The 26,379-nt window shown below is 32.6% G+C and overlaps 2 protein-coding genes across 17 annotated transcripts in view; both read left to right on the plus strand.

Annotated features, from left to right (window-relative positions):
• Positions 1–7,105: 7,105 nt before the first annotated feature.
• On the plus strand, positions 7,106–14,117 carry LOC103910251 (intestine-specific homeobox). 4 transcript variants are annotated; one of them, XM_073946875.1, is made up of 5 exons: positions 7,106–7,190; positions 9,208–9,413; positions 10,829–10,986; positions 11,241–11,366; positions 11,957–14,117. In XM_073946875.1, the coding sequence occupies exons 2-5, from the start codon at positions 9,239–9,241 to the stop codon at positions 12,050–12,052; spliced, it is 555 nt and encodes a 184-aa protein (XP_073802976.1). In that variant the 5' UTR covers positions 7,106–7,190; positions 9,208–9,238; the 3' UTR covers positions 12,053–14,117. The 4 variants fall into 4 exon arrangements, with proteins under 4 accessions (XP_073802976.1, XP_073802977.1, XP_073802978.1 ...); XM_073946876.1 differs by lacking the exon at positions 7,106–7,190 and adding an exon at positions 7,282–7,416 and having other exon boundaries at positions 9,221–9,413; XM_073946877.1 differs by lacking the exon at positions 7,106–7,190 and adding an exon at positions 7,282–7,411 and having other exon boundaries at positions 9,221–9,413.
• Positions 14,118–20,130: 6,013 nt separating this feature from the next.
• LOC100330316 (protein bicaudal D homolog 1-like) overlaps positions 20,131–26,379 on the plus strand; it is a 38,722-nt gene continuing 32,473 nt past the window's right edge. For 5 of the 13 annotated variants that reach the window (XR_012401718.1, XR_012401715.1, XM_073946884.1 and 2 more), the window contains exons 1-2: positions 20,131–20,211; positions 20,591–21,051. Coding sequence is in view for 9 of the 13 variants with exons in the window: in XM_073946884.1 (XP_073802985.1) it covers positions 20,827–21,051 (225 nt within the window). In the remaining 4 variants the exon portion in view is untranslated. Of the gene's footprint in view, positions 20,286–20,583; positions 21,052–26,379 lie in introns of those variants that run through there. The other 8 variants (XR_012401716.1, XM_073946886.1, XM_073946888.1 and 5 more) reach the window with 2 other exon arrangements.

The following is a 26,379-nucleotide window of genomic DNA, read 5'->3' on the forward strand; positions in this document are numbered from 1 at the left end:
TTCCCTCACCATCAGAGACATTTTCTCAAAAATGAAACTAAAACTAAAAACTAAAAGTAATTTGGGCTACATTCACGGAGTATGTATCTTTGAAAAAAAGACACTTTGGGCTATATTATCTATCATCTAGAGTTTATAATGAAAATAAATTATTGATGCTTAAGTAACTTTTAAAAATTGCACCACACTAAATATTTTATTATTTCATAAACAAATATATAAAATCAGTCCTGGAGCAATACAGAAAAGTAATAGGTCAAAAGCCAAATATCTCCTGAGTATATGTTTTGAATTTGATACCAATATAATGCAAAAGAAATTCCTGGAATTATTTTTCTGAGACAATGTCTTGTGATTTGAAGGTTTCCAACAACTATTTTAGTCTATTTTAGTTTTTTTAATAGGCAGAAACGTATAGTATGAGTGATTTATTTGAGCACAAGAATACGTTGTGTGAAATAAGTCCGGTGTGTATGCAACACAAATGAATGGCTTAAATAAAACCCATAAATCCAGCCAAAATTAAACAAATAAGACTTTCTCCAGAAGAAAATATATTATTATTTAAATAAAAAATATGTATTTCAAATGAGGGCTATAGTTTTGCCCTCAGCTGTATATAAAATAATGCTTGTATGTGAATAACATTTTGTCCTGAAAATATTAACTTCCATTATATCTATTTGTGACTATATTTCTCTCCTGAATTATACAGACAGCTTCAATTATCATAAAATAATTACGTCTGTGCTTAACCTACTAAGTTATAAAACTTTTGCATCAAACATTTATCTTCTGTATTATTTATATTATTATTAGTAAAAATGCAGTTTGTGTCTGTTAATTACATTTGTTATAAAAACTGATAGAAAAGGCATGTCCCTGCTTCTCTCATGGACTACACACCCCACAATTTGACACAGTCATTGTGAAGTTTCTTTGCCGGTTTTTATGTTTGGACATGGACCTGTCTTGTGATTTTGTGTCCTACCTGTGCTCTGAGATGTTTCCTACCTGTTCTGACGCCAGCCTGTTTTCCGGATGACTGCTTTGCCTTACCTTGGATATTGTTGTTTGTTCCTGTGTTGACCCTGCCTGTCTCAATCCTCCCCTTTGCCAATAAAGCTGCCTTTGGATCCTCACTCCTGTCATCGTGCTCAATATGTTGATATGTGATGTCACTTCCTCCGGTGGGATATTCTGGAAGATAACAATGCATTACATTATTATTCTCTCATGAATTTGTGCAAAATGTCAAAATGTTGGTTTGAGGATAGCATCTTGAGCTTAAGCACAAAATGGTGGTTCAAGAGTTCACACTTAGCTGATAAATTACTATAAAGCGTATTTGGCATGCTGTCCCGGGAGAGAGCCCTAAGCTCATAAGATCCTCGAGCCCGGGGCTCCCTCCATACCTGCCAACATATGTATCTGAAAATCTGTGAGACCAGGGGGTGTGGTGGTTGTATTGTGAACTGAAGAGCTTGGGGGGGGGGGGGGGGGGGGGGGGGGGGGGTTTGTAGATGGGCGGTGGGTTGGTGGGGGGATTGGGGGTGGTGGTGTTGGTGTTGGGGAGGTTGGATACAAAGTGAGCAGTGTGGGTGGAGGTGAGGTGGGTATGGAAGGGGTAAACTGAGCAGCACGGGGTGGGGGCCTGGTCTGTACTTCCAAGGTCTGTGATCCGGGGACTGTACCAAAAAGCTGGGGACCAGGGAGGTTGGGGTGGTGGTGGTGGGGGTGAGATTCCGAGAGTCCAAATTCCCCCAAAGTCCAAAGACATGCGGTGCAAGTGAATTCAATAAACTAAATTGTAAGTAGTGCATGTGTGTGAATGTGTATGGATGTTTCCCAGTACTGGTTTGCAGCTGGAAGAGCATCCGCTGTGTTTTTATATAAATATGCTGGATAAGTTGGCGGTTCATTACACTGTGGCGACCCCAGTTAAATAAAGGGACCAAACTGAAGGAAAATGAATGTATGTTAGGGTACTCTGGGTGGTTAATAAAGTACTCCTCTAGTATATTATGTATCTGTGTTGTAATATGGTTGCTAAGGTGAGTGGTTGTTGCTAGGGATAATGCATGTATGCCCTTAAATATGGTCGTCCAACAGAAAAGATGAAGAGTGTAATGCTGGTTATGTAGTTCAATGATACAGCCAAGCCAGAGCTCCAGGACACAAAAAACAAAATGTAATTTTTTCATTTGAGACTATCGAACTCCACCAGTCTGCACCAAAGCGAGTCTCCCTCTGTGAACTGTGAACAGAATGCACAATGACACTGCAGTGCCTTTACTGAGATTAAGAACTTCACGTTAGGATTTGATGATGGAAAAAAGACACAGGACAATTAGCCAGGGAATAATGAAACGGGTCCCCCAGCAGACTGATCTCTAGCCTGTTTTGTTTAGTTAAACAGAAATCTGTGCATCATACTGTATAACCTTTAGGCAAGTGAAGGATGGTCAAAAATAGAAACAGGCGATGCATAATGAACAGTCTGATATTAGTCCTCCATATATATTTATAACTGTAATGTGTGTGTGTACAGTAAAAGCAGCAACTCACTGCCCTTCTTATATAGTTATCTTCTGTTCTAGATGGTTGCTTAGGAATTGTGGGGTTGTATTGTGTTTAGTGTGTGGTTGCCAGGGATTTGATTAGTAGTCTGCAATAAGATTAGTAATAGCTGTTTTAAGCCATTTAGAACTTTAATTTTACAAAGGCCTGTCTGAAAAAAAAGATTTGAGATATTTTCTAAAAACAATAAACAACAGTTTATTGAACCTTTATTATTTTAAAATAAATAGTATTTATAAAGTATTTGGATACGAGGGTTCATCAAATCGTGCAAACAGAGCTTTTTTTTACAAACAGATTAATTAAATCATAAATGAAGACAGAAAGGAATTGAAAGGTAGTTTCTGATGGTTTTGAGGTTATTTAATATGTTTTATATTAAATTATATTGGTTATATTAAAAGTATATTTCAGAAAATGGTCTGAATTAACCATTTTCTTTGCACAACACATTAATTAAAAAAAATATAGAATAGCTTTATGTGCATTTTTAAGAAGATTGCATGCATGCAATGAATGAACAAAGGTATAAGAGATGAGGAATGAGAGAAGGTAGAATTAGTCATCTGAACATTGATCTCAGACTGAACGTCTCTGAGATTCTGAAGGAACTTTGTGCACTTTAGACTGATTGCAGGCTCTCTTTAATGTTGCATGAAATGCGTTCGCTCAAATGCTTCCACCTGGAAGATGCAATGCCATCAAGCTGTGCCAAAGTCAAAGCTCTTGAGTTGTTTGCGTTCGACCTTCGCTGAATCGACTGCCATCGACATGCCAACTGTTAGCGAAAGAGCCAACAGGCACTGACAGCTCTGTGGTCATGAGCCAATGCTGAATCACAAACAGTTAACAAATGACACTGACATTAACTTTTCAGTATTCAGTGTTTATTGTGCAAAGGTTGCATGGAAATTTGTAACAGTATTGCATTTGTGCAGTATCTCACACTGCAATGCATTGGAACTGAAAAGAGTGAAAAGTGGCTTAAAGTACAAGATATTTTTTAATATTTAACATAGACTAACCATATTTCATACACAATGGTGTTCCGTACAGATTACCTTTTAACACCGGCCTCTGAATAAACACTTGAGAGTCGTAGACAAGCTATATATCTGTGTAATCTTTGTGTCTCACTCTTTCATCCCCGATCACATCAGAGACTCTCCTACCCATTGTTTCAGAAAAAAAAACCCTGTAAGTTTGCTACGTCCACGTAATGCACTTAACAGTGGGCAAGCTTAAGGTGAGAGTGTCGTTTGGGAGGGGAGACATTTAGAGCAAGAAAAAAATGCATTTGAATTTAATTTTTGCATAACACAGTATTACAGTGTCTTTAAAATATATATCGTGTCATCACAAATTGTTAAATAAATTACTTTTTGTTGAATAAATGCTTTGAAATGAGTATATTTAAACGTCAGTTGTGAGTAATGATAACTACATCGCAGAGACGGGCTGCAAACGCTATTTGTCCATCATCTTTGTGCATTAATGATGTTTATATTCATAAAAGGGCAGTTAAGTTAGCGTTAACGTGAAAAATACAACTATACACTGCATAATCAAAAATGATATCAGATTGAATATCCTTGCAAAAGAGCATTTAAGACTTTTTAATACTTTTTAAGGGCCTTATTCTTTTATTATCATTCATATTATAATTTCTCTACATTGAATTATCAACTTTTAATACTATTTAAGAGCCCGCGGACATCCTATTATAAAATGAATGATAATATGTTTATTTTGTCAGGTAAGCTCTCGCTCAAGCTTAAAATGGATTGTATGTTAATTGAATGTGTAAACGCATTCAGTTTTTTCAGTCTGCAGAAATAAGCAGCAGAGACACCGATTACCGTCGCGGAGAAAAGGTCGACTGTCAAAAGAGCAGCAGAAACATGAGAGCAGAGGAAGAAAATGCTCATATTTTCTTACAATAATCCATTTTGTGCAGAATGTGCAGTATGACTGGAATAGAAAGACCCTTTATAAACAATAAGCATGTTATATAAAGAATAATGTAAACCATTTTGATTCAGCTTGATGACTAATAAAAACATATTTTGCATGCAGTATTAATTTTTGACAATATTTTAAATGCATAATTTGTGTTGTTATTATAATAGCATATTCTTAGCATAAGTATATGCAGAAAAATATTATGATTTAATTAAATATACTAGACCACACCAAATGTAAAAGAAATACTAAAATTAAATTTATGATTGATATATATATATATATATATATATATATATATATATATATATATATATATATATATATATATATATATATATATATATATATATAATTGTAATATATAATTGTAATATTTAATTATTATACATTTTAATAAATATTGTAATTGTAATATTCAAATAAAATACAAATTTCAAATACTTTGAATATTTGTTTTGCTTGAATATATATATATATATATATATATATATATATATATATATATATATATATATATATATATATTTATATTTAAATGAACACAAAATTATAATATACTGTATTCATAAGTATAATTATATATTACATAAATCTTATAATTTACTAATATAGATTTTTTTTATCATTTAATACTTTAGAGTAAATTTTATCTAATTTATTTTTGTAATTGTAATAATCTAATTTATATATAAAAATAAAACTAATAATAGAAATGTTGTGGTGAATAATCTAAAACTATTAAATCTAAATAAAAATAATTAGAAAGGAGGTGAATAATTGTTAGATTTTATATTCATAATGCTTTAATGATTGTTTTATAACATTATAATTTAAATAATTAAGAGCTACTTTGAACATGAACCTTTTACTCATTAACAAATATACAGAATATATAAGACATTAATAATATCCATTAAAAAGAATGATATTTAATGCATTATGTAGTATTCTGTTTTAAAAAATTATATTATTCTATATTAAAATAAATATTATTATAATTATTGTGAATAATACTAATGAATAATTATAGTTTTAATTGTTATTATGTTAATTAAAATAAGTTAGACAACAAACATTTCTGTTTAGTGAACATGATTACACTAATAAATGAATATTTCTACAGTGTTTTTTCTTTATTTGAAGATATAAATATGTCCACATACTGTATCAGAACAGGATTTAATATAATGAGATGTCGATGCTGCTCATTTCTACACATTTCAGCCTCACCTGAGTGTCACTTCTCCATTTTCTCTCCATAAACCACTGGGCTCTTGATGTTGTACTGCCCTCTGGTGTCTCCAGGGTGGACAGACTCCAATAGTTTCTCCTGAAAAATGGATTAATGTTAGTCCTGAAGATCCTCAACACTTTCAGCTCTGCTTGTGGATTTATAGTTTTGTGTCTGTGAATTACTGGAATTATTGATTCTGACTTTTTTGTTCTCACACACACCAGGGTTAATTTTATAGCTTTAATTTATATTTTTATTTAGGTTTTTGTTTTTTTAAATATATATATTTTTAAGTTTTTAAAAATAGTTTTTACTTTTATTACTATAATTATTATTATATAGTATTTAAATATTCAGTTCACTGTTATTTTTTTCATTTACTACTTATTTTACTTAAGTACAAATGATTTAAAAATGAGAAATGCTGCATTTGCATGTTCTTATTTTATATTATTTCAGGTATAGTTTTTTACTTGCTAATGATGAAACCCTACTTAATATTATCTGCAGTATTTTTAAATTGATATTATCTGCAAGGAAATTGTACTAATATATACTATTATATATCACAGGTAAAGGGGAAATATGAATGATAACTTCTTTATTACACTAGTATAGATGTTTATTAATGATTTTAAAATCTATATTAATAAATTAAAGTGTGTGTGACTATTCCCAGGCATAAGATTGGCTGTCTTACGTTCGGTGGGCGTGGTTTCAAATAAAAGCTAAAAGTCACGTGATTCAAAATATAAAGCATCTTGTCGAGTGCAACTCTGCAGTTTACAACCTGATGGCGCTGTTGTCGATAAAAACGAGTCACTACAAGCAAAAACAGCCTTTCACAGCTTATTAATGCAAAGAATTAACAAATATTACCAGGCAGATCGCATTTAAAGGGATAGTTTTAGCCAAAAATGAAAGTTTACTCACACACTTATAGGTTTCAGAGCTTTTTGAATGTATTTTTGTTGAATATATGTTGAAAACTGTTAGCCATTCACTTCTAAATTATTTTATCGTCTATAATGGTTGCTACACCACTTTATAGTCCATATATATGCCTACTTGGAAGTGCAAACAGATGCTAGAAAGATACAAGTATATCTCGTTGCCATAACGTTACAGGGACTTCAACATTTTGATCAAAATAAGTTACATAGCTAACTTAACGTTACTGAACGTCAAAATGAGCATCAAATCTGCATACAACGAACTAAATAACTAAATAAAATGCAGATAGTCGGTAGATTTTTATCTCATATGCTTTAATCCTCGTGGATCACGTTACAGATCTGACGTTATTTTACGCAACGTTACAGTGTTGACCGAAAACGTGTGCAAAATTGCTATCCGAAATCACCTAGCTAATCTCGCCAGGAGTACATACTAAAATTAGAAGTACAGCAAGGTAATAAATCAAAGTTTTTTGCCTTATCGTTTATAGATTGGTGTTTTACCTTTTAACTGCTTTTTAAGTTGTCAACGAATACTATCGGAATGTCATCCGTTGAATCGAAATTCCAAAATGGCGTCGTCGAGCATCACGTTTCAATACAGCAGTACTTTTGTTTTGTTTTTTTCGATATTGTACAACAATAATTGTTATTTTATGATACTGTGAGAGTTGGGGTAAGGTAGGCATTGCTAAAACGCATTTTTATGAGTCATTTAATTAATAATATGAATAATATTATGTATAATAACAGTTTTTTGAGTTACTATGATGAGGATTGGGGTTAGGGCTGGGGTGGGGTAGACGTGAATTAAATGTAATTATTGTGCAATTTTATATAAATTATATGAATAATTAACGTTAATTTCCGGCCACAGCTGTATCCCCTCTAGCGCTTTTGTACAAGACACGCCCACTGTTTATTTTAATATTTATAATATTTTAATAAATTCTACTTACATAGTTTCAAAAAGTCATCATGCAAGTTAATACTCAATGCATAATTGTATATTTAAAAAAACATTCAAAATGACTAAATGTTCCATTAGAACTTACAGAATCATTTCAAATGTTGCAGTTTGCATATAATTATATGCAAAAATCAACACTAAGCCCACTCAAACACAGTATTTGTTTTTAATTTAGATTTTTAGATATATATTATTTTGGTCTCTTAAAATACTGCAGGTTGACTGTGGATTGATAAAAAAATTTATAGTACTTCAAAATATTTTTTAATGACAATATTATAGTAAGTGCATGCTACATAACATTTAATATCTTAATTTATTATGAGAATAATAACATATATAGCCTATTAAATGGTTATAATCGATATATCAGCTATATAAAATGACAATAAGCAATGCGCCGAGTCCATAAAAACGCAGTATTTGTTTTTAATTTAGATTTGTGTTTAGATAAAATATATATATATATATAATATGCTCTCCTAAAATACTACAGGGCAACTGTGGATTGATAAATAAACTATTCATAGCACTTCAAAATAGTTATTAATGACAATATTATCATTAGTGCATGTTACATAATATCAAATATCTTAATCTATAAGAACAATAACATATATAGGCTACTAAAATTATGAATTATTGATAAATAAAATATTCATAGCACTTCAAAACTGTTATTAATGACAATATGATGATAAGTGCATGCTAATATCTAAATATTTTAATATATAATAAGAACAATAGCATATGTAGGCTACTCAAATGATTGATTATTGATAAATAAAATATTCATGGCACTTTAAAATTGTTATTAATGCCAATATTATGATAAGTGCATGTTACATGATATCTAATATTTTAATCTATTATAATAACAATAGTATAATAAGGGTAATAATTTTAATATAATCAATATATTTACCATATAGAATGATAATAGGATTATTTTGTCCTGTAAGGTCAAATCTACACCCACTGTTTAATATGTTGAGTTAATTCTACCTATATGGTCGTACATCTAACAAAAAAATAAAACATTATGCAAGATATTCACAAAGCATTTAATTGTAAACAATAATACTGATAATAATGTAACATTAAATACACTTAAATCAATTACACTGCTGTTTGTTCAAGCTACTTATATAAAATAAGCTGATTTTGGGACAGCATAATTTCATGTTCGATCCACTTAATATTACGAAAACTAATAAGTTAACTCAATTCTTTCATGCTGTCCCAACACACATAGATTGTGTGGAAACCAGCACATTTTACAGTGTATCAAAATATATCAATGGTACTATCAAAGTCAAGAAAAGTAAATAAAAAAACATATATTTATTTGTTGTATAAACTTGTAAATTATGTAAAACATTCAGCAGCTAACCAGATAAGGCGGTGCATTTTTACGACAGATCTGTTTTGTTACGTAATAAATCTGCTGCCCCTCCTATGAAGGCTTCAATCCTACCATCACACACACTTATATTAACTAGGACTCGATTACAGAAAAGCTTTAAAGCCAGAATGCAGTTAATTGATGTGGATCTGAAGGAACACACAGAGACGACAAATAATGAAGCCAAACGTCTCTCGCACTCCATTGAGGAGATACTGAAAAAACCTTCAGTGCTGAAAGACAAATCAGAAAGCAAAGTGAGGAAAGTGAAGACGGACACTGCTAAAGCCAGCCAATGCACAGGTATATTTCTCCTGCAAAGCTTTGTGCATGTGTCAGGTTTTCAATTTTGAGATGTTTGTGGGCAAAAACAAATAATAATCTATATATAGTGAAAAATATATTTATATTTGAATTAAATTACATTTTTGGTAGTTTTCCTGTGTATTTTTTCATTGATTATGTATGTTTGTTTGTTGTTTCTTATTATTGGTGTTTTTATTATGCAGCTAAAAAAACTAAGTATAAATATTTATTGCATTTTATTCGATTCCAGTTAAAGTTAATTTAAATCAGATATAATTTTTCCCAGAGATGTTTTGCGGCTAGAAGGGCATCGGCTGCGTAAAAACGTGCTGGATAAGTTGACGGTTCATTCCGCTGTGGCAACGGCGGATTAATAAAGCGACTAAGCCGACAAGAAAATGAATGAATAAACTAATTATTTAAATTGAAAACAAATTCATAGTCACTAACTAAAACACACAGAGCAAGATTAATATTATTGTAAATATTGTAATTGTATCATTAATAAACAAAGAATGAATTAAAAATTCTATACATTCAATTGTTGCTGTTTATTTATTTATTCATTAATATTAATAAAATTTTATTCAATCATTTATTAACATATTTACTTATTTACTGTTTGTTATTTACATATTATTATATAGTTTGTTATTATTTGCTTATATATTGTTTGCTATCATTTATTAGATGTTGTTTGTTATTTACTGTACATTTTTATACATTGTTTGTTGTCATTTACTTATATATTGTTTATTATTATTTGCTTATATGTTGTTTATTATTATTTGCCTTTATTGTTTGTTATTTACTGTAACATATTATTTATTGTTTGTTATTATTTGCTTATATATTATTTATTATTATTTACTTATATAATGTTTGTTATTCACTGCAACTAACTATTATAAATTGTTCGTCATTATTTACTTATATATTGTTTGTTATTTACACATTAATATATATTGTTAGTTATTATTTGCTTAAATATAGTTTATTATTATTTGCTTGTATATTGTTTGTTATTTACTGTAACCTATATATTGTTTGTTATTATTTGCTTATATATTGTTTGTTATTATTTGCTTATATATTGTTTATTATTATTTGCTTGTATATTGTTTGTTATTTACTGTAACTTATTATTATATATTGTTAGTTATTATTCACTTGTATAATGTTTGTTATTTATTTACATATTATTATTTATTGTTTGTTATTATTTTCTTATATAATGTTTGCTATTTACGGATTATTATATAGTGTTTGCTATTATTCACTTATATATTGTTTATTATTATTTACTTATATAATGTTATTTATTTACATATTATTATATATTGTTTGTTATTATTTGCTTATATATAATGTTTATTTACTAATATAATGTGTGTATTAATGTGTCTGTGAAGAGTCGGGGCGTGGCTCCGGTCATCGCCGGATTCGGACCACCTTCACTGTAACTCAACTGCAGGAGCTGGAGAGAGTTTTTCAGGACACACACTATCCAGACGTCCAGACCCGAGACCTTCTCGCCTGCCGCACACAGCTCACTGAAGCACGAGTGCAGGTACACTAACACACTTTAACACATTCTAACACACACGAATACACACACACACAGACGCACACACACAGTAACATACACTAACACTCAAACACCTAAACACTGAAACATATAATATAATAAAAAATATAATATAATAATTAGGTTGACATGTAACTCAACCAACTGTATTTATTATTATCAATACATTTATTTGTTTGTTTATTTATTTATTTATTTATTTATTTATTTATTTATTCTATTTTTTTTTTTCTTAGATCTGGTTCCAGAACCGCAGAGCGAAGTGGAGACGCAGTGAAGCTAAAGCCACTCACAGACCTTTAACAATGACGACAGACCAGAAACACACTCCACACACACACACTGCTCCACTCTGTCTGCCGGTAAACATTAATCATCCTTAAATAATATGTTACATATTTAAATATTAATGTTAATAATTAATGTTATTGTCATGGTGAGATAAGCTATAAAAAAAATCATGTATCGTAAAATAATATAGTAATAATAACATGTAAAATGATGACATATACATACATACATATATACACTTTGATTGGCCGCATGTAATGCTCTGCATAATACTCAATATTTAGTGGGCAATTACTATTAATAACATTATTATTTTGAACATTAAGTTATTATTATATAGTACATAGTGGGTATAAAGTAATATTAGAATAGAATAGAATAGAATAGAATAGAATAGAATAGAATAGAATAGAATAGAATAGAATAGAATAACAGGCTTATTACATAACATGCACTTAAACAAACATGATTTATTTAAAATAAATTGAAATAAATCACATTATGTATTCCTTAATATCATGTTTTTTTATTTCTTTTAATTATTTTTACAATTGTCTTAATTCAGGGACGATTATTGTAATATTAATCACTAAATTTATGTAATTTGCATATTCAAATACTATTGCAAGTGACTGACATTTCTCCTGTTTGTGGATTGCAGTATTTGGGTTTTGCACAGAAGCTCTGGCTGCCGAACTCCATCTGTCCAGCCTTCAGTTCTCCTTCATTAACAGCAGCACAACATTCACATTTCTGACCGCTCAAAAACAGACACTTTCAGGCACAGTCTTGGGAAGATACGTATTTCTGCATCTCTGCTGTGCTTCTGCATCATAACATGTGTAAATAAGCATGCCTCTATAATGCATTTTGTATATAAAAACTCCTTTATTTTTTATTTTAAAAACAAAATCACAGTTGTAAACTAATTTCCTTTATGCTTCCAGTGTCAGGTTTACGTAAATTATACAATAGTATTTGGATGCAGCCTTTATGATGCAAGCTGAGATTGCATCACTCAGCGATGCAATGTCAGACACAATGCACTCAATGGAGTGAGTGATGTCACTGTGACGGGTAGGGTTATTGGTGGGGTTAGGTGAGCTCATTAAAAAGCATTGGATGCAGCTCAGATTGCACTGCACCAGGTCTGCATCCAGACCCCTCTCAAATTATACTGCAACTGTATGCAGTAGCTGCTCTATAAAAATTCAACCCATTTTTTTTTTTTGTAAATTATGGACAAAACAAACTTTTCTATTATTTATGTGCCTAAATATAACCCAACATTTAGGTTAGTTCATATTTGACCCAATTTGAGTTAAAATAATCTAGAATGTCCTTTAGACTAAATTATGCACAAAAAATGAAAGCATGGGATTACTATTTATATTTATGTAACAATTACTTACAATGTACTCGCTTAATACTGCACAAAAATGCTGGGTTCTTTTAACCCAATGCTGGGTCAAATGTTAAAAAAATTTAATTTAAATGTCATTTTAAAAAATAAACCCAACATTTTTTTCCCCATTTTTGACATGTTGGGTTAAAACAACCCAGAAATTCAATCTTCTTTATAAATCAATTCAGAGAAGCATATCAATCATAATTTTTGTTGTTAAAACTATTATATTTTGCATAATAATTATATTATTCTTTATAACTAAAGAAGTTTAACAAGATGATTAAATGTGCTTAAGAAACAATGAATTCAAATAGAAATTAATTAAATTAATGTGTCATTGTTTTGAATTGTTTCATAATTGTAACTTTTGTCATTATATTTGCTAACTAAAGTGTTTATGTTTGATATTAAAACACTTATTTTTTAATAAAGAAAAAAGACCTTATTTTGATTTCTACTATCTGTTCACTGAGATTTATAGGGATTTTCAGAAGCATTGAGTCAAGTAACTAAATTACTTAATGATTGAATACTTTTCAGATGTAGTAATTAATATAAAAGTAAATTAAATACAGTTTTAATGATGTAATTAACGTGATTACTTATTTGGAGTAACTCACCACTTCACAATAAAACCCATTTGGCCTATAACATCTGTCAAAGGGACCACTAATGAAAGCTAGTTTTGGGCTAATGGCACTCACCAAAGAATTTTTGAAATCTCCAAAAGCATACACAGCGGCCTCTTGTGGATTCCTGAAAACAAAAACTACAAAAAAACAGCTCCTGGGACCTAATTGATGCTCTCCAGAAACTTATATAAATGTATATATTTCAGAATGAGCATGGGTCGGCTAATTTGGGTACATTTGCATCCTTAGGGAATGTTAATTAATGTCAAAGACTATAAAATACACAAGACATGGCACTCGTATCTTTTTGAATCAGGAAAAGTGTAACTGTCAATATGGTGAATAAAGCCCCGCCTACTAGTACAGGAGCCAATCATCAGTTCCTATATGGTGCAAAAAGCCTGCCTTCTAGTACAGGAGCCAATCATCGATTGCTATAGACTGACAATACTCTGAGAGAGGGACTTGGACCAGACGTGATTTTCTGCAGATTTTGTGTGATTTGGACGATTGCAAATGGAAGTAAAGAGACAGTTGTTGTTTAATTTTATTGATGATTCCTAATGTAAAATTCAATCGCAAGTCTGGCTAACATTTTTGGAGAATTTGATGTTTCCCCATTCAGACAGAATGCCCGAGAGGATTTTCAAAGATGGCCACCAAGTGAAATTACTTGCCTTAAAGGGACTTTGTTATTGTGCACTGTCCCTTGTTGTCAAAAATAAATACATTTTAATTGTCAAAGAAATAAAAAGTGCAATTAAAAGTTTTTTTTAAAGGTTAAGGTTAGGTTGTTTTAATTAGGCAAATCATTGAACAACAGTTGTTTGTTCTGTAGCCAATAGAAAAAATATATTTCGTAAGGGGGCTAATGATATTGACCATAGCAGACCTTCTTTTTTCCCAGCCAATTCCAGCCAAGCTAAAAGAAATAATATACTAGGAAATACTATGAAAATTCTCCTTGCTTTGTTAAGCAGCACATGGGAAATGTTTTAAAATAATAACTAATTCAACAGGAGGGCTAATAATTCAGCATTTAACTATATCTAAGTGTTGATCACAAGTGTTGTATTAAGCTTTGTGATTTTAAAGAGATAATCAGTGAATAGATATGGAGCCATAAATGGATTCTGTTGTCGAAATGTCTAATTATCACTGAATTGGTTTATTGGCTCTTAAGTCATAAAGCGGTGTCTTATCTTAATTTGACTGAGTTCGCAGGCGGGTCAGGATGGGTTGACAGGGCAAACGCAAGATCCACTGCATGTTCAATGCTGAAGGAAAACACTGATGACTGATAACAGAACACTAGATGACCAGAAAACGAACCCTAACCTTTAGTTATCTCAGGCCGACAGGGCTGATTCGTTAAATGAAGTGAACACGTTTTCCAGGCTGGAGGACAGAATTATCAAGACCTTTTCAACTGGAGGTTTCAAACTAATATAATTTATTTTCTACACCATAAAAATATGCTGGGCTGTTTTAACCCAATGTTGGGTCTAATATAGGTGATTAAAAAGTGTACTATGAAGTTTCCATGAAATCTAAAGGTGTTAGCATCAGTCTTAAAAGGGGATCTACAGTATTATGCAATCATCTCGTTTATAAGGTGTTTAGATACAGTTGTGTGGCAAGAGTCTGTAAATATTACCAGCTTATAATGGTAAAAATGCATTGAGTTAATTTTGTTATAGTCACACTTCATAAAAACAGTCTGCAGAAAAACTTTGACAATCTCTGTTTGTACGTGTCATCAGAGGTGGATTGCGTCAGCATAAGAAGTTAGGGTGTACTCACACTATGCTATCTGAACCGTGCTCAGGCGTGTTTCCCGGTTCGTTTGAGAAGTGTGAGTACTCTAAATCGGGCTCAGGCGCGGTTCAGTTGGCTGGCCCTGGCCCCCAAATGGAAGAGGTGGGAAGCCCGAAACTGAAGACGAGACGTGACTTTTAAGGGACTGTTTCATATGAATTTATTAATCATTCTTATATAGGGTGCTTTCACACCTACACTTTTGTTTCAGAACGTATCTCGTTTGCCCAGTTAGCGCGGTTCGTTTGGTATATGTGAACAGGGCAATCGCGCTTTGTTCCGCGCCAAAGTAATCGCTCCGAGATTGATTGAATGAGATGGGCTCCCCTGGAGCGGTTCGATTGCAGTGAGAAAGCGATCCAATCCGAGCGCGGTTACATCACAGTGTTTTATGGATATGTAAAGGCTTACAGCTATCTAAAGAGAGAATTATGAGTATGGTGGAAAGTTTTGCGAGTCTCCGGATGCCCGCAAATGAGTGATGAACTCCCGGTAATCTCGCTTCTCCCTCCCGGTCCTCAAATAGTTCATCGTCGCGCACCCTTTTCACCCCTCCCCACCGCATCTCTTCTCAGACACGTCGCGCGCACCCTGTCAATCACCACCAAACCACCACCTCTCCTGACAGTTTAGCGGGACGCTGCAAAATAAACCCTGACACTCTGACCAATGTGAGGAGAGTTTACTCGCATGTGACTTGTTTTAGCTCTTTTGGTCCGATTAGAAACTTTGTGAGTACTCTAAATCGCGAACCGCTCCAAGAGCAAAGAGCAACAATGTAACAATTGTAATCTCTGTTTCGGAACAACTGAATTGATCACATGTGTGAAAGCACCTTTACTGTTCAATGAATACAAACTGCCGTAGTTTATTAAAGATGCAAACCCCTCACTGCACGACAGCTGCACCTTTAGCAAACTTCCTAATATCTGCAGCACGAGGACTTTATGAGCGTCAAAAATGTCTGATCTGTTCAGCAAATTATTTGATTATGTAACTGTATAATCTCCATTGTGCTCAGCGAGAGCGCTTTCTCTTCTGTTAAACTGACCAGCGCATCATCGATGATGTAAGCGTGCTCCTGCTCGGATGCAATGTGAGTGCTGGCCGCTGGGGCAGAGGGGATGGGGGACAAGCATTCTTCGGCACGGTTCAAAGCAACTATACATAGTGTGAGTACGCCCTTAGTCTTGTTTTTGAATCTGCCACTATGCTGACACACAGACATTTGTAGCTCCGCCCTCTTTAAAAAAAAGAGCATAATCTCATCTGAATTTAAAGTGGCAGCCACCAAAATTCCACAATTAGTATTAAAGCCTAAAAGGTGCTGTTTCAAACAGTTATAAAACATTATTTGTGTGGTATTTTGAGCTGGAACTTCACTACACACACTACCGTGAAGACACACAATGTCATAAGATGTTAATAATACACACTCATAAATAAAGGTGCAAGCTGTCACTGGAGTGGTACATTTTCAAAAGGTACAAATTTGTACCTAAAATGTCCATATTAATACCTCAAGAGTACATATTAGTATCTAAAAATTTAAAGAGGAACACTTTTGTACTTTTTAGGTACTGATTTGTTTCCTTGAGGTATTAATATGGACCTTTTGGGTACAAACTGTACCTTTTGAAAAGTTACCACCCCAGTGACAGCTCATGTACCTTTATTTCTGAGAGTGTATGTTAGATTTAGGTCGCCAGCTTCTAAGGACAATGTTTTTTTGCCGTCCAATAATGACGTGAAGTGACGTTGATTTTTTGTTGCTTTTAGGTTGTGTTGGAAAGTGACCAAAATCCAGCTTTGATCCATCATCTTAAACCAACATCATACACTCTCAGAAATAAAGGTACAGGAGCTGTTTTTACCTAAAGGGTCCATAATGGTACCTCAAAGGTACTTTTTAGGTACATTTGGGTGCTAATATGCAGCTTTAGGTACCACTGTGGACTATTTGGGTACAAATATGTATCCTTTAAAAAGCAACTACCCCAATGACAGCTCCTGTACCTTTATTTCTGAGAGTGTATTGACGTCAAATACGGACATTTATTCATTGGGTATGGCAACCAAAATTCAACATCTGATAGATGTCAAAGTGGTAACGTGCTCACAATGTTGCCCCTGCTGAAAAATACAGCTTATACCAGCTGGTTGGCTGGTCTTAGCTGGTCAAACAGGCTGGTTTTAGAGGGATTTTGGCAATTTCCAGGCTGATTTCCAGCCATTTCCAGCCTGATCTTAACTAGTCATGCTGGGAAATGACCAGCTAAATTCAGCTAAAACCAGCTTGACCAGCCTGGTTTAAGCTGGACATAGCTGGTTTTGGCTGGGCTTCCAGCCTGGCCAGCTAAGACCAGGCTGGAAATGACTGGAAACCAGCCTGCACTGAAAAAAATTATTTAAAGATAATTCCTTGCATTTACTCATTTTTTTTTACGTTAAGTGGTTGTAAACAATTTATTTGGGCTGAATTTAAACAAAAAAATTAAGTTGAACATTATTAAACTTAATTTGTTTGTTGAAATTCAACATAAATAAATTGTTTGCAACAGTTCTGCATGCAACACTTTTTTCAGTGTGGAAAAGGCCAAAACCTCTCTAAAACCAGCCTGGTTGACCAGCTAAAGCCAGCCAACCAGCCTAGGCTGGTTTAAGCTGTTTTTTTCAGTAGGGTACACGTTGATATTTGTTTGTGTTGGGAGAACTTGAAGGAATTAAGTTAATTTATTAGTTTTTACAAATTGAAGTGGTTTGAACATAAAATATTTAAGTTTTCCCACTAAAAACCTCAATAATTGTGTTGTTTCATCTCATTTTAAATAAATAGTTTGAACAGAGGGTTGAAAAGATCCGCCTCTAAAGAAAGATTTGTTGGTGACACGACACTGTCAATGAATTGAAGTTCATTGACGTAAGCAAAATCAGTGCTTAGGAAAATATTATTGACCCAATAAATCCCATAAAATAATGGTTTGTGTGGTAGCGCGTTCACGACTTTCTCTAAGCACTGCACCTTAACACACTTGTTTATTTTACTGCCCTGGCCTCACCTTGACATCATCATTTTCCAAAAGTTCAACTCTTCACCTCCGTGTCTATCAGTGCTTTACAGCCTCAGAGCAATGAAGATTATCTCTGTTTTATCAGTGTACTACCCTTCTGACTACGGCAGAAAGCCCGGTATTTAATTGGATTAATAAATATCTCCAGACTGACACACGCAGATGACGGGTCTCTGTGCAGCAAAAATGTTAACATGGTGAAGAGTGCAAATGACCCGCATGCATTTATGATTAATGTCAGATATTAGCGATATTCAAGTTCCTGGAGGAGCACCAGTACTACACGTTTTGCACGTCTCTTTTTTCTTCCACGCTCTTTTCAGGACTTGCCCAATTGGTAGACCTATTTTTTGAGACCTCCAAGTGGGAGGGAGTTATATCGCAAGTGGGTTAGTTATAACACAACAGGTTACTGTGAGGTTGGGTTTAGGGTTGGGGTAGGTGTTAACATTAATAAAACACAACAGGTTACTGTGCGCACTGTCGCCTCACAGCAAGGAGGTCACTGGTTTGTGTCCCGGCTGGGTCACTTGACATTTCATTGTGGAGTTTGCATGTTCTCCCTGCGTTTGCGTGGGTTTCCTCCTGGTGCGCCGGTTTCCCCCACTGTCCAAAGACATTCGATACAATTAAATTAACTATATTGGCCGTAGTGTATGAGTGTGTATGGGTGTTTCCCAGTGCTGGGTTGCAGCTGGAAGGGCATCAGCTGTGTAAAACATATTCTGGATAAGTTGGCAGTTCATTCCGCTGTGACAACCCCTGATGAATAAAGGGACTAAGCCAAAAGAAAATGAATGAATGAAGGTTAATGCAGTGGTTTTCAATTCAGGTCTAACAGGTCTAGGCTTTCTAGAAACATCCATGCAGATGTGTTGAGGCAAGTTGAAGATACAATCTGCAGGACACCGGACATCCAGGACCGAGTTTGTGCACCCAAAAGGAGACAAGAAAAATGTGCTGGTCCTACAGAGCCACTGATTTAGGAGACAATGCTTCCCTCTTGTGGTATTTCAGATTTCAAACTTCATGTGAATCAGACTATACAGTATTACTGCATCAAACTAAATAACTGACTGTTCAGTACAATTTTAAAAATAATAATTGAAATTTTAGATTCATCCCAAAATTATTCATTTGGAAGATTTATTTATTTATTTATTTTTTATCCAAGCGACTTATAAAATAAAACAATAAAAAGCAACAATAATTAATGCAACAACAAACCAAATATACATACATAAAAACATATATCCGTATGTTATCAGTTATAACTACTATATATAACTAAAGCAGTATAAATATTAATAATAATAATAATAATATGCATAAATGTTTTTATTCTTTAATATTTTATTAGCTATATAAAGGTAAAACAGATTAGAAAGCAGAAATGAAAATGAATAGATAGTTAGCAGTTAGTTCTTAGCTGAAAATGCATGAGAGAAGTGCTACGATAAACGCTAAACTCATGAATACTAATTAATATTCTTGAGTATGTCTACCTGATTGGCTGGCTTAATATTAGGGCTATAGCAATCACAGTCGTTAAAGAGATATAGTTCACCTAAAAATGATAACTTACTCATCATTTACTCATCCTTAAGTGGTTCATTGAATAAATTACATTCTTCTGTTCAACACAAACCAAGAGAAGGACAAAATACTATGGTAAAAAATACGAAGTCATATAAAAATATAGAAATGTATATAAAATTAATACGTCAGTTACTGTTTTTCCCACAGCACTCTTTATAATATCTTCTTTTTTTGTTCAACATAAAAATAAAATTCAAACAGATATAAGAAACAAATCGAGTGCAAGTAAATAATGACATTATTATAATTATTTTGAGTGAACTACACCTTTTTAAAGCGGCGCTCATGAATATTAACCAGATCACGTGACTTGTCCGGGCGCTACCGGAAGATAACAAAGCAACATCATTATGAGTTACCGTTAAAGCTTTAAAATCGATAACACCATGTGAGAATTGTCTCTTTTCTACAATATCCAGTTGACGGCGTTCCCTGTGACCTTTTCTACATGACTGTGACCATGTATTGAGATAACTTTAAAATGTTATACTGTAATTTAGATTATCCCTGGCTTTATCTCTCACTTTTTATTTAGCTTTGTTCTGTTGTTTGTTTTTGTTGTTATAGATGTTATATATTTTCTGTATATATTTGAACTCTTATGAAACGTTTAAATAATACCAAAGTAAACAAATCTTTACGACCTAATTAATATTCATGAGCAGCTCCGCCTTTGGGAAGCGCTGCAGCAAGAAGCTCTGACGTCACAGAGGAGGAGAGAGCAGAAGTGAGTTGGACCACTTATTTTTTTTCTTTCTCCATCCTAGTGATGATGGCGTCCCTGCTACACCCATGATCAAGCAGAAAAAGAAGAGGAGGAAGGAAAGAAGGAAAGAAATGTCCGATGCTCATCTTCAATTCACCCGCATAGCCTATCGTGTGTTAATATGTCCGGATCATTGACTCTGAGGTTTGGATAAGGTGCCGGTGCATCCATCCATTTATCCGTTCATCCATTCATCTGTTCATCCATCCAGCGCAGTGGAGGGCACGGGCCGGGCCGATGGCTGCAGGGGGCGGTGGAGGAGGATTCGGGGAGTCGGTGGATCATTACCGGGCGGAGGTAGAGCGGCTGACTCGCGAACTTGCCGAGGCCAACCGGGAGAAAGTGCGGGCGGCGGAGTGCGGGCTGGTGGTCCTGGAGGAGAACCAGACCCTAAAACAGCAGTATGGGGAGCTGGAGACCGAGCAGGACACCCTGAGGAAGGAGCTCGAGCAGCTGCAGGAGGTACACATGTTTTAATCACAACTGGGTTTCAACATAAGCGCCTGTTGTGTTTAAATAACTGAGAACAAAGAGGGCTAGAGTGCTGCTGATATATAGTGGGAACAGTGATGTTGTGTATTGTTGTACTAGAGCAGTAGACAACATAAAAACAATGATTTGGTGATGCTAGAATAGAATAGAATAGAATAGAATAGAATTGAACAGAACAGAACAGAACAGAACAACTTGGAATAGAATACTATGTTGTGGAATAGAACATTTATACGATATGTTGCATTGTTCTAGAACAGATGACAACATAAAACAATGATCTGGTGATGCTATTATAGAATAGAATAGAATAGAATAGAATAGAATAGAATAGAATAGAATACAATGCTTCTAAAATGTTGTTGTAACATTGATGTTGTTATGTTATGTTATGCTGTTATGGAATAGAGTGAAGACAACAAAACAATAATCTGGAATAGAAGGCTTCTAAAATCTTGTGGTACTAATGATGTTGTGTTGTGTTGTATTGTGTTATGTTTTGTTATGTTATGTTGTTATAGAAAAGAGGAGAAGACAGCATACTATTATGGAATAGAATAGAATAGAATAGAACAAAGCAGAATAGAATACTATGTTGTAGAATTGAACTTGGATATGATATGTTGCTATGTTATAGAAAAGAAGACAACGAAACAATAATCTGGTGATGCTATTATGGAATAGAATAGAATAAAAATTCTAAAATTCAAAATTCTCATTGTAACAGATGTATCTGTTATGTCATGTTGTTAGAAAAGAAACAAATATCTGGTGATGCTGTTATAGAATAGAATAGAATAGAATAGAATAGAATAGAATAGAATAGAATAGAATGCATCTTAAATTTTGTTGTAACATTGATGTTGTTATGTTATGTTATGTTGTGTTTGGTTGTGTTGTTATAGAAAAGGGGAGAAGACAACATAAAAAATAATCTGGTGATGCTATTATGGAATAGAATAAAATAGAATAGAATAAAATTAAATGAAATGGAATAGAACCTAGAACAAAGTGGAATAGAATGCTACTAAAATCTTATGGTAACAATGATGTTATGTTATGTTGTAGAAAAGAGGAGAAGACAACATAAAACAATAACCTGGTGATGATATTATAGAATAGAATAAAATAGAATAGAATAGAGTAGAATAGAACAAAGGGGAATAGAATGCAACTACAATTATGTTGTGGAATAGAACATTGATTTGATTTGTTGCTATGTTGTGTTATAATAATAGTATGTGTTATTACTATTATGGATTAGAATGGACGATTATGGAATCACCAGAATATAGAGGATAGATGTTATATTGGAAATAAAGAATATAATAGAACTGAGAATAAAGTCAAATAGAGGATGATGTTATATTGGAAAGAATAGAATAGAATAGAATAGAATAGAATAGAATAGAATAGAATAGAATAGAATAGAACAGAATGAAACTGAGAATAAAGTAAAATAGAGGATGATGTTATATCGGAAATAATAGAATACAATAGGATAAAATATAACTGAGAATACAGTGAAATAGAATGTTACTAAAATGGAACATTACGTTAGGTTGTGTTATATTATATTAGGTTTTGTTACGTTACAGAATAGAATAGAATAGAATAGAATAGAATAGAATAGAATAGAATAGAATAGAATAGAATAGAATAGAATAGAATAGAATAGAATAGAATATTGCCTAAAATTTGGTCATGTCATGTTATGGAATTAAGGAAATGAATATTGATACTAAGTGTGTAAATATTGTTAGAGAATATTATTGAAAGTATAATATTTTCAGATAATAATATTTTAAAAAGTAATCCTGGTTGTGTTGTAATGGACCTTGGTTTACTTTCATTTTGCTAATTAATGTTATTCTACAATTGAGCACATCTAAGTGATCTAAAGGCTGTGCTAAAACTGCAGTTATGGTCTATCAGACAGCTAAAATGAAGCAGCCAGTGCCATTGATTTCATTCATGATAGCCTTTCACAGCAAAATGAAAATCATATAAAGGCGTAAACATCTTCAGTCAATCCTCTTTTTGACCTAGCTTCAATAATTGATATTGTTTTTTATTTTTTGCGCCCATCTAATGTGCCCAAAGACTGCGTGCAGCAGAAATGAGGAGAAAAGCTCAGTTGTTTATATCTTAGCAGACTAGATGATGTTCCCGACTGATGCATTTTATCTAATATTGCTTCTTCGTCTATAATTTCCCCTCAGTCTGAGTTTATTCATAGCTTCATTAGTAGATCTAGTGTGGTCTTGCTGACTGCAGTGCTGAAGGTTAGCTCACGACGGCTGCCAGAGAACACAATCACATGATAATCAGATTGACAGAGACATCAGTCCTTCATATGCACTTCAGGACAAAGGCTGACATTGAGCAAAAAATTGCCATTAAAATTGAAGCTGAAGACTATTTCAAGTCAAGACAGGTCAAGTTGAGCTTTATTTATATAAATATAAACACAGCACTGCACATTAGAGCAATTTTAAACCTATACATAACTAACTGACTATACATATGCTATAAAACAGTCTCCAAACTTGTTCCTGGAGCGCCGGTGTCCTGCAGATTTTAGCTCCAACTCTAATCAAACACACCTGAACAAGCTAATCAAGGTCTTACTAGGTATACTTGAAACACCCAGGCAGGTGCGTTGAGGCAAGTTGGAGCTAAACCCTCCAGGGACACTGGCCCTCTAGGACTGAGATTGGTGACGCCTGCTATAAATAGTTAACTATTCACATAAAACAGACTGTACAAGTACTTTTACACAAAAACAGAAACAATACTGTGCGAGATATTGTGCAAAATATGTATTTCAGGATGAAGAAGTAAGTGATTTGTTTGGTAAATTCACAAGTAAACATTGTTTTCCTTATTGAGTCCTTGTAAGATGAAGTTTTTGTGAAGGGTCTGGTGCGTATAGAGAGAAGAGTGTTTTCTACAGGTGGTTTGTCAAGCCACTCCGTCAGAAATGAATGATGTTTTGAGGATTTCGTATTTTCTGTGTGTTTTTTTTTTATATTTATACAATATAAATTAACATATTGGGGCGATGCAGTGGCGCAGTTGGTAGTGCTGTCGCCTCACAGCAAGAAGGTCACTGGGTTGCTGGTTCGAGCCTCAGCTGGGTCAGTTGGCATTTCTGTGTAGAGTTTGCATGTTCTCCCTGCGTTCACGTGGGTTTCCTCTGGGTGCTCCGGTTTGCCCCACAGTCCAAAGACATGTGCTACAGGTGAATTGGGTAGGCTAAATTGTCCGTAGTGTATGAGTGGAAATCAGTATGTAGATGTTTGTCAGAGATGGGTTGTGGCTGGAAGAACATCCGCTGCGTAAAAACGTGCTGGATAAGTTGGCGATTCATTCCGCTGTGGCGGCCCCGGATTAATAAAGGGACTAAGCTGAAAAGATGAATGAATGAATGATATTTACATATTTATAGTTATATGTTTGTATTAAGTTAGGGCTGGGCCAATAAACCACATCATAATGATTTGATGATAATTTATTAATCAGTTAAAGATATTACAGATGAGGTGTTAAAGATGTTATGAGATCTGAAGATATCATAATGATTCTGGTCTATAATTTATGTCGATAATAATGATAAGCTTTGGACATTTTTACTCTGTTTGAGTAAATTTGAGAGCCAATCATAAATTAGAACAATACAACAACAGCCAATCAGCATGCATTTAATTTACATATTCACGCAAGACTTACCTTTTTGTCAAAACAAAAAGGTTTAACGAATCCTGTGCCCTTGCTTGCATAGTTTTTTTCCACATTTGCATATTGTGCAAAAGAGGTATTTAAGGATGAAAAAGTAAGTGATTTATTGGTAAATTCCCAAGTAAACATAGTTTACCCTATTGAGTTCTTGTAAAATGTAGTTTTAGTAAAGTGTCTGGTGCATATGGAGAGAAAAGTGTTGTCTACGGGTAACAATGATAAGCTTTGAACATTTTTTATTAGTGTTAAATCCCAATCACATGGTAGACTAATACAACAACAGCCAATCAGCATGCATTTAATTTACATATTCAAGCAAGAATTCCCTTCCTGTCGAAAAAAAGTTTAACAAATTGTATGCAATAATATATAATATAATATAATATAATATAATATAATATAATATAATAAAATATAATATAATATAATATAATAAAATAAAATAGAATAAAATAAAATAAAATATAATATAATATAATAAAATAAAATAAAATAAAATAAAATAAAATAAAATAAAATAAAATATAATATAATATAATATAATAAGATATGATATGATATGATATAATATAATATAATAAAATGTAATGTAATGTAATATAATATAATATAATATAATAAAATATAATATAATATAATATAATATAATATAATATAATATAATATAATATAATATAATAAAATAAAATATAATATAATATAATATAATATAATAAAATATAATATAATATAATATAATATAATAAAATAAAATAAAATATAATATAATATAATATAATATAATATAATATAATATAATATAATAAAATAAAATAAAATAAAATAAAATAAAATAAAATAAAATATAATATAATAAGATATGATATGATATGATATGATATGATATGATATAATGTAATGTAATGTAATGTAATGTAATGTAATATAATATAATATAATAAAATATAATATAATATAATATAATATAATAAAATATAATATAATATAATATAATATAATATAATATAATATAATATAATATAATATAATATAATATAATATAATATAATATAATACTATATGTAGTTATTTTGCACATTTAATCCATCTCTTAAATAAACAGGCTGACAGGCTTGTCTTTTTTATTTAATTGTATTAGAGATGATGTTTTCGATGTTTTTGGCATATTTACACTCATTTAGCTTCTTTACTCACAACTTTTTATTTTGGATTTATTTTAAGAAATTATCTTAATTATTTATGGACAGATGTTTATAATAAGGACAGATGTTTTTGTTCTTGAACTGTACTTTAAAATTATTAATATTAAAACAATTACTAGTATTACTAGCTTTAAGTGCAATTTAAAGGCTTACAATTAATTAGGTCACATGTGTCAAACTCCTGGAGGGCCGCAGCTCTGCACAGTTTAGTTTCAACCCTAATTAAAAACACCTGATCAAAGTAATTGAGTGCTTCAGGCTTGTTTTAAACTTCCATATTGTATTGAAGCAAGGTTGGAACTTAACAGTGCAGGGCAGTGGCCTTCTAGAAAGTTTGACACCCCTGATTTAAGTT

This window comes from Danio rerio, chromosome 4 (genome assembly GCF_049306965.1).
Source record: "Danio rerio strain Tuebingen ecotype United States chromosome 4, GRCz12tu, whole genome shotgun sequence".
Taxonomy (NCBI): Eukaryota; Metazoa; Chordata; class Actinopteri; order Cypriniformes; family Danionidae; genus Danio; species Danio rerio.

Excerpts from the sequence above, each read along its gene's own strand:
- LOC103910251 (XM_073946875.1), top strand. The coding sequence starts at position 9,239 with ATGCAGTTAATTGATGTGGATCTGAAGGAACACACAGAGACGACAAAT. Across the intron at positions 9,414-10,828 it reads TAAAGCCAGCCAATGCACAG|AGTCGGGGCGTGGCTCCGGT; the intron begins GTATATTTCTCC and ends GTGTCTGTGAAG. Across the intron at positions 11,367-11,956 it reads CTGCTCCACTCTGTCTGCCG|TATTTGGGTTTTGCACAGAA; the intron begins GTAAACATTAAT and ends TGTGGATTGCAG.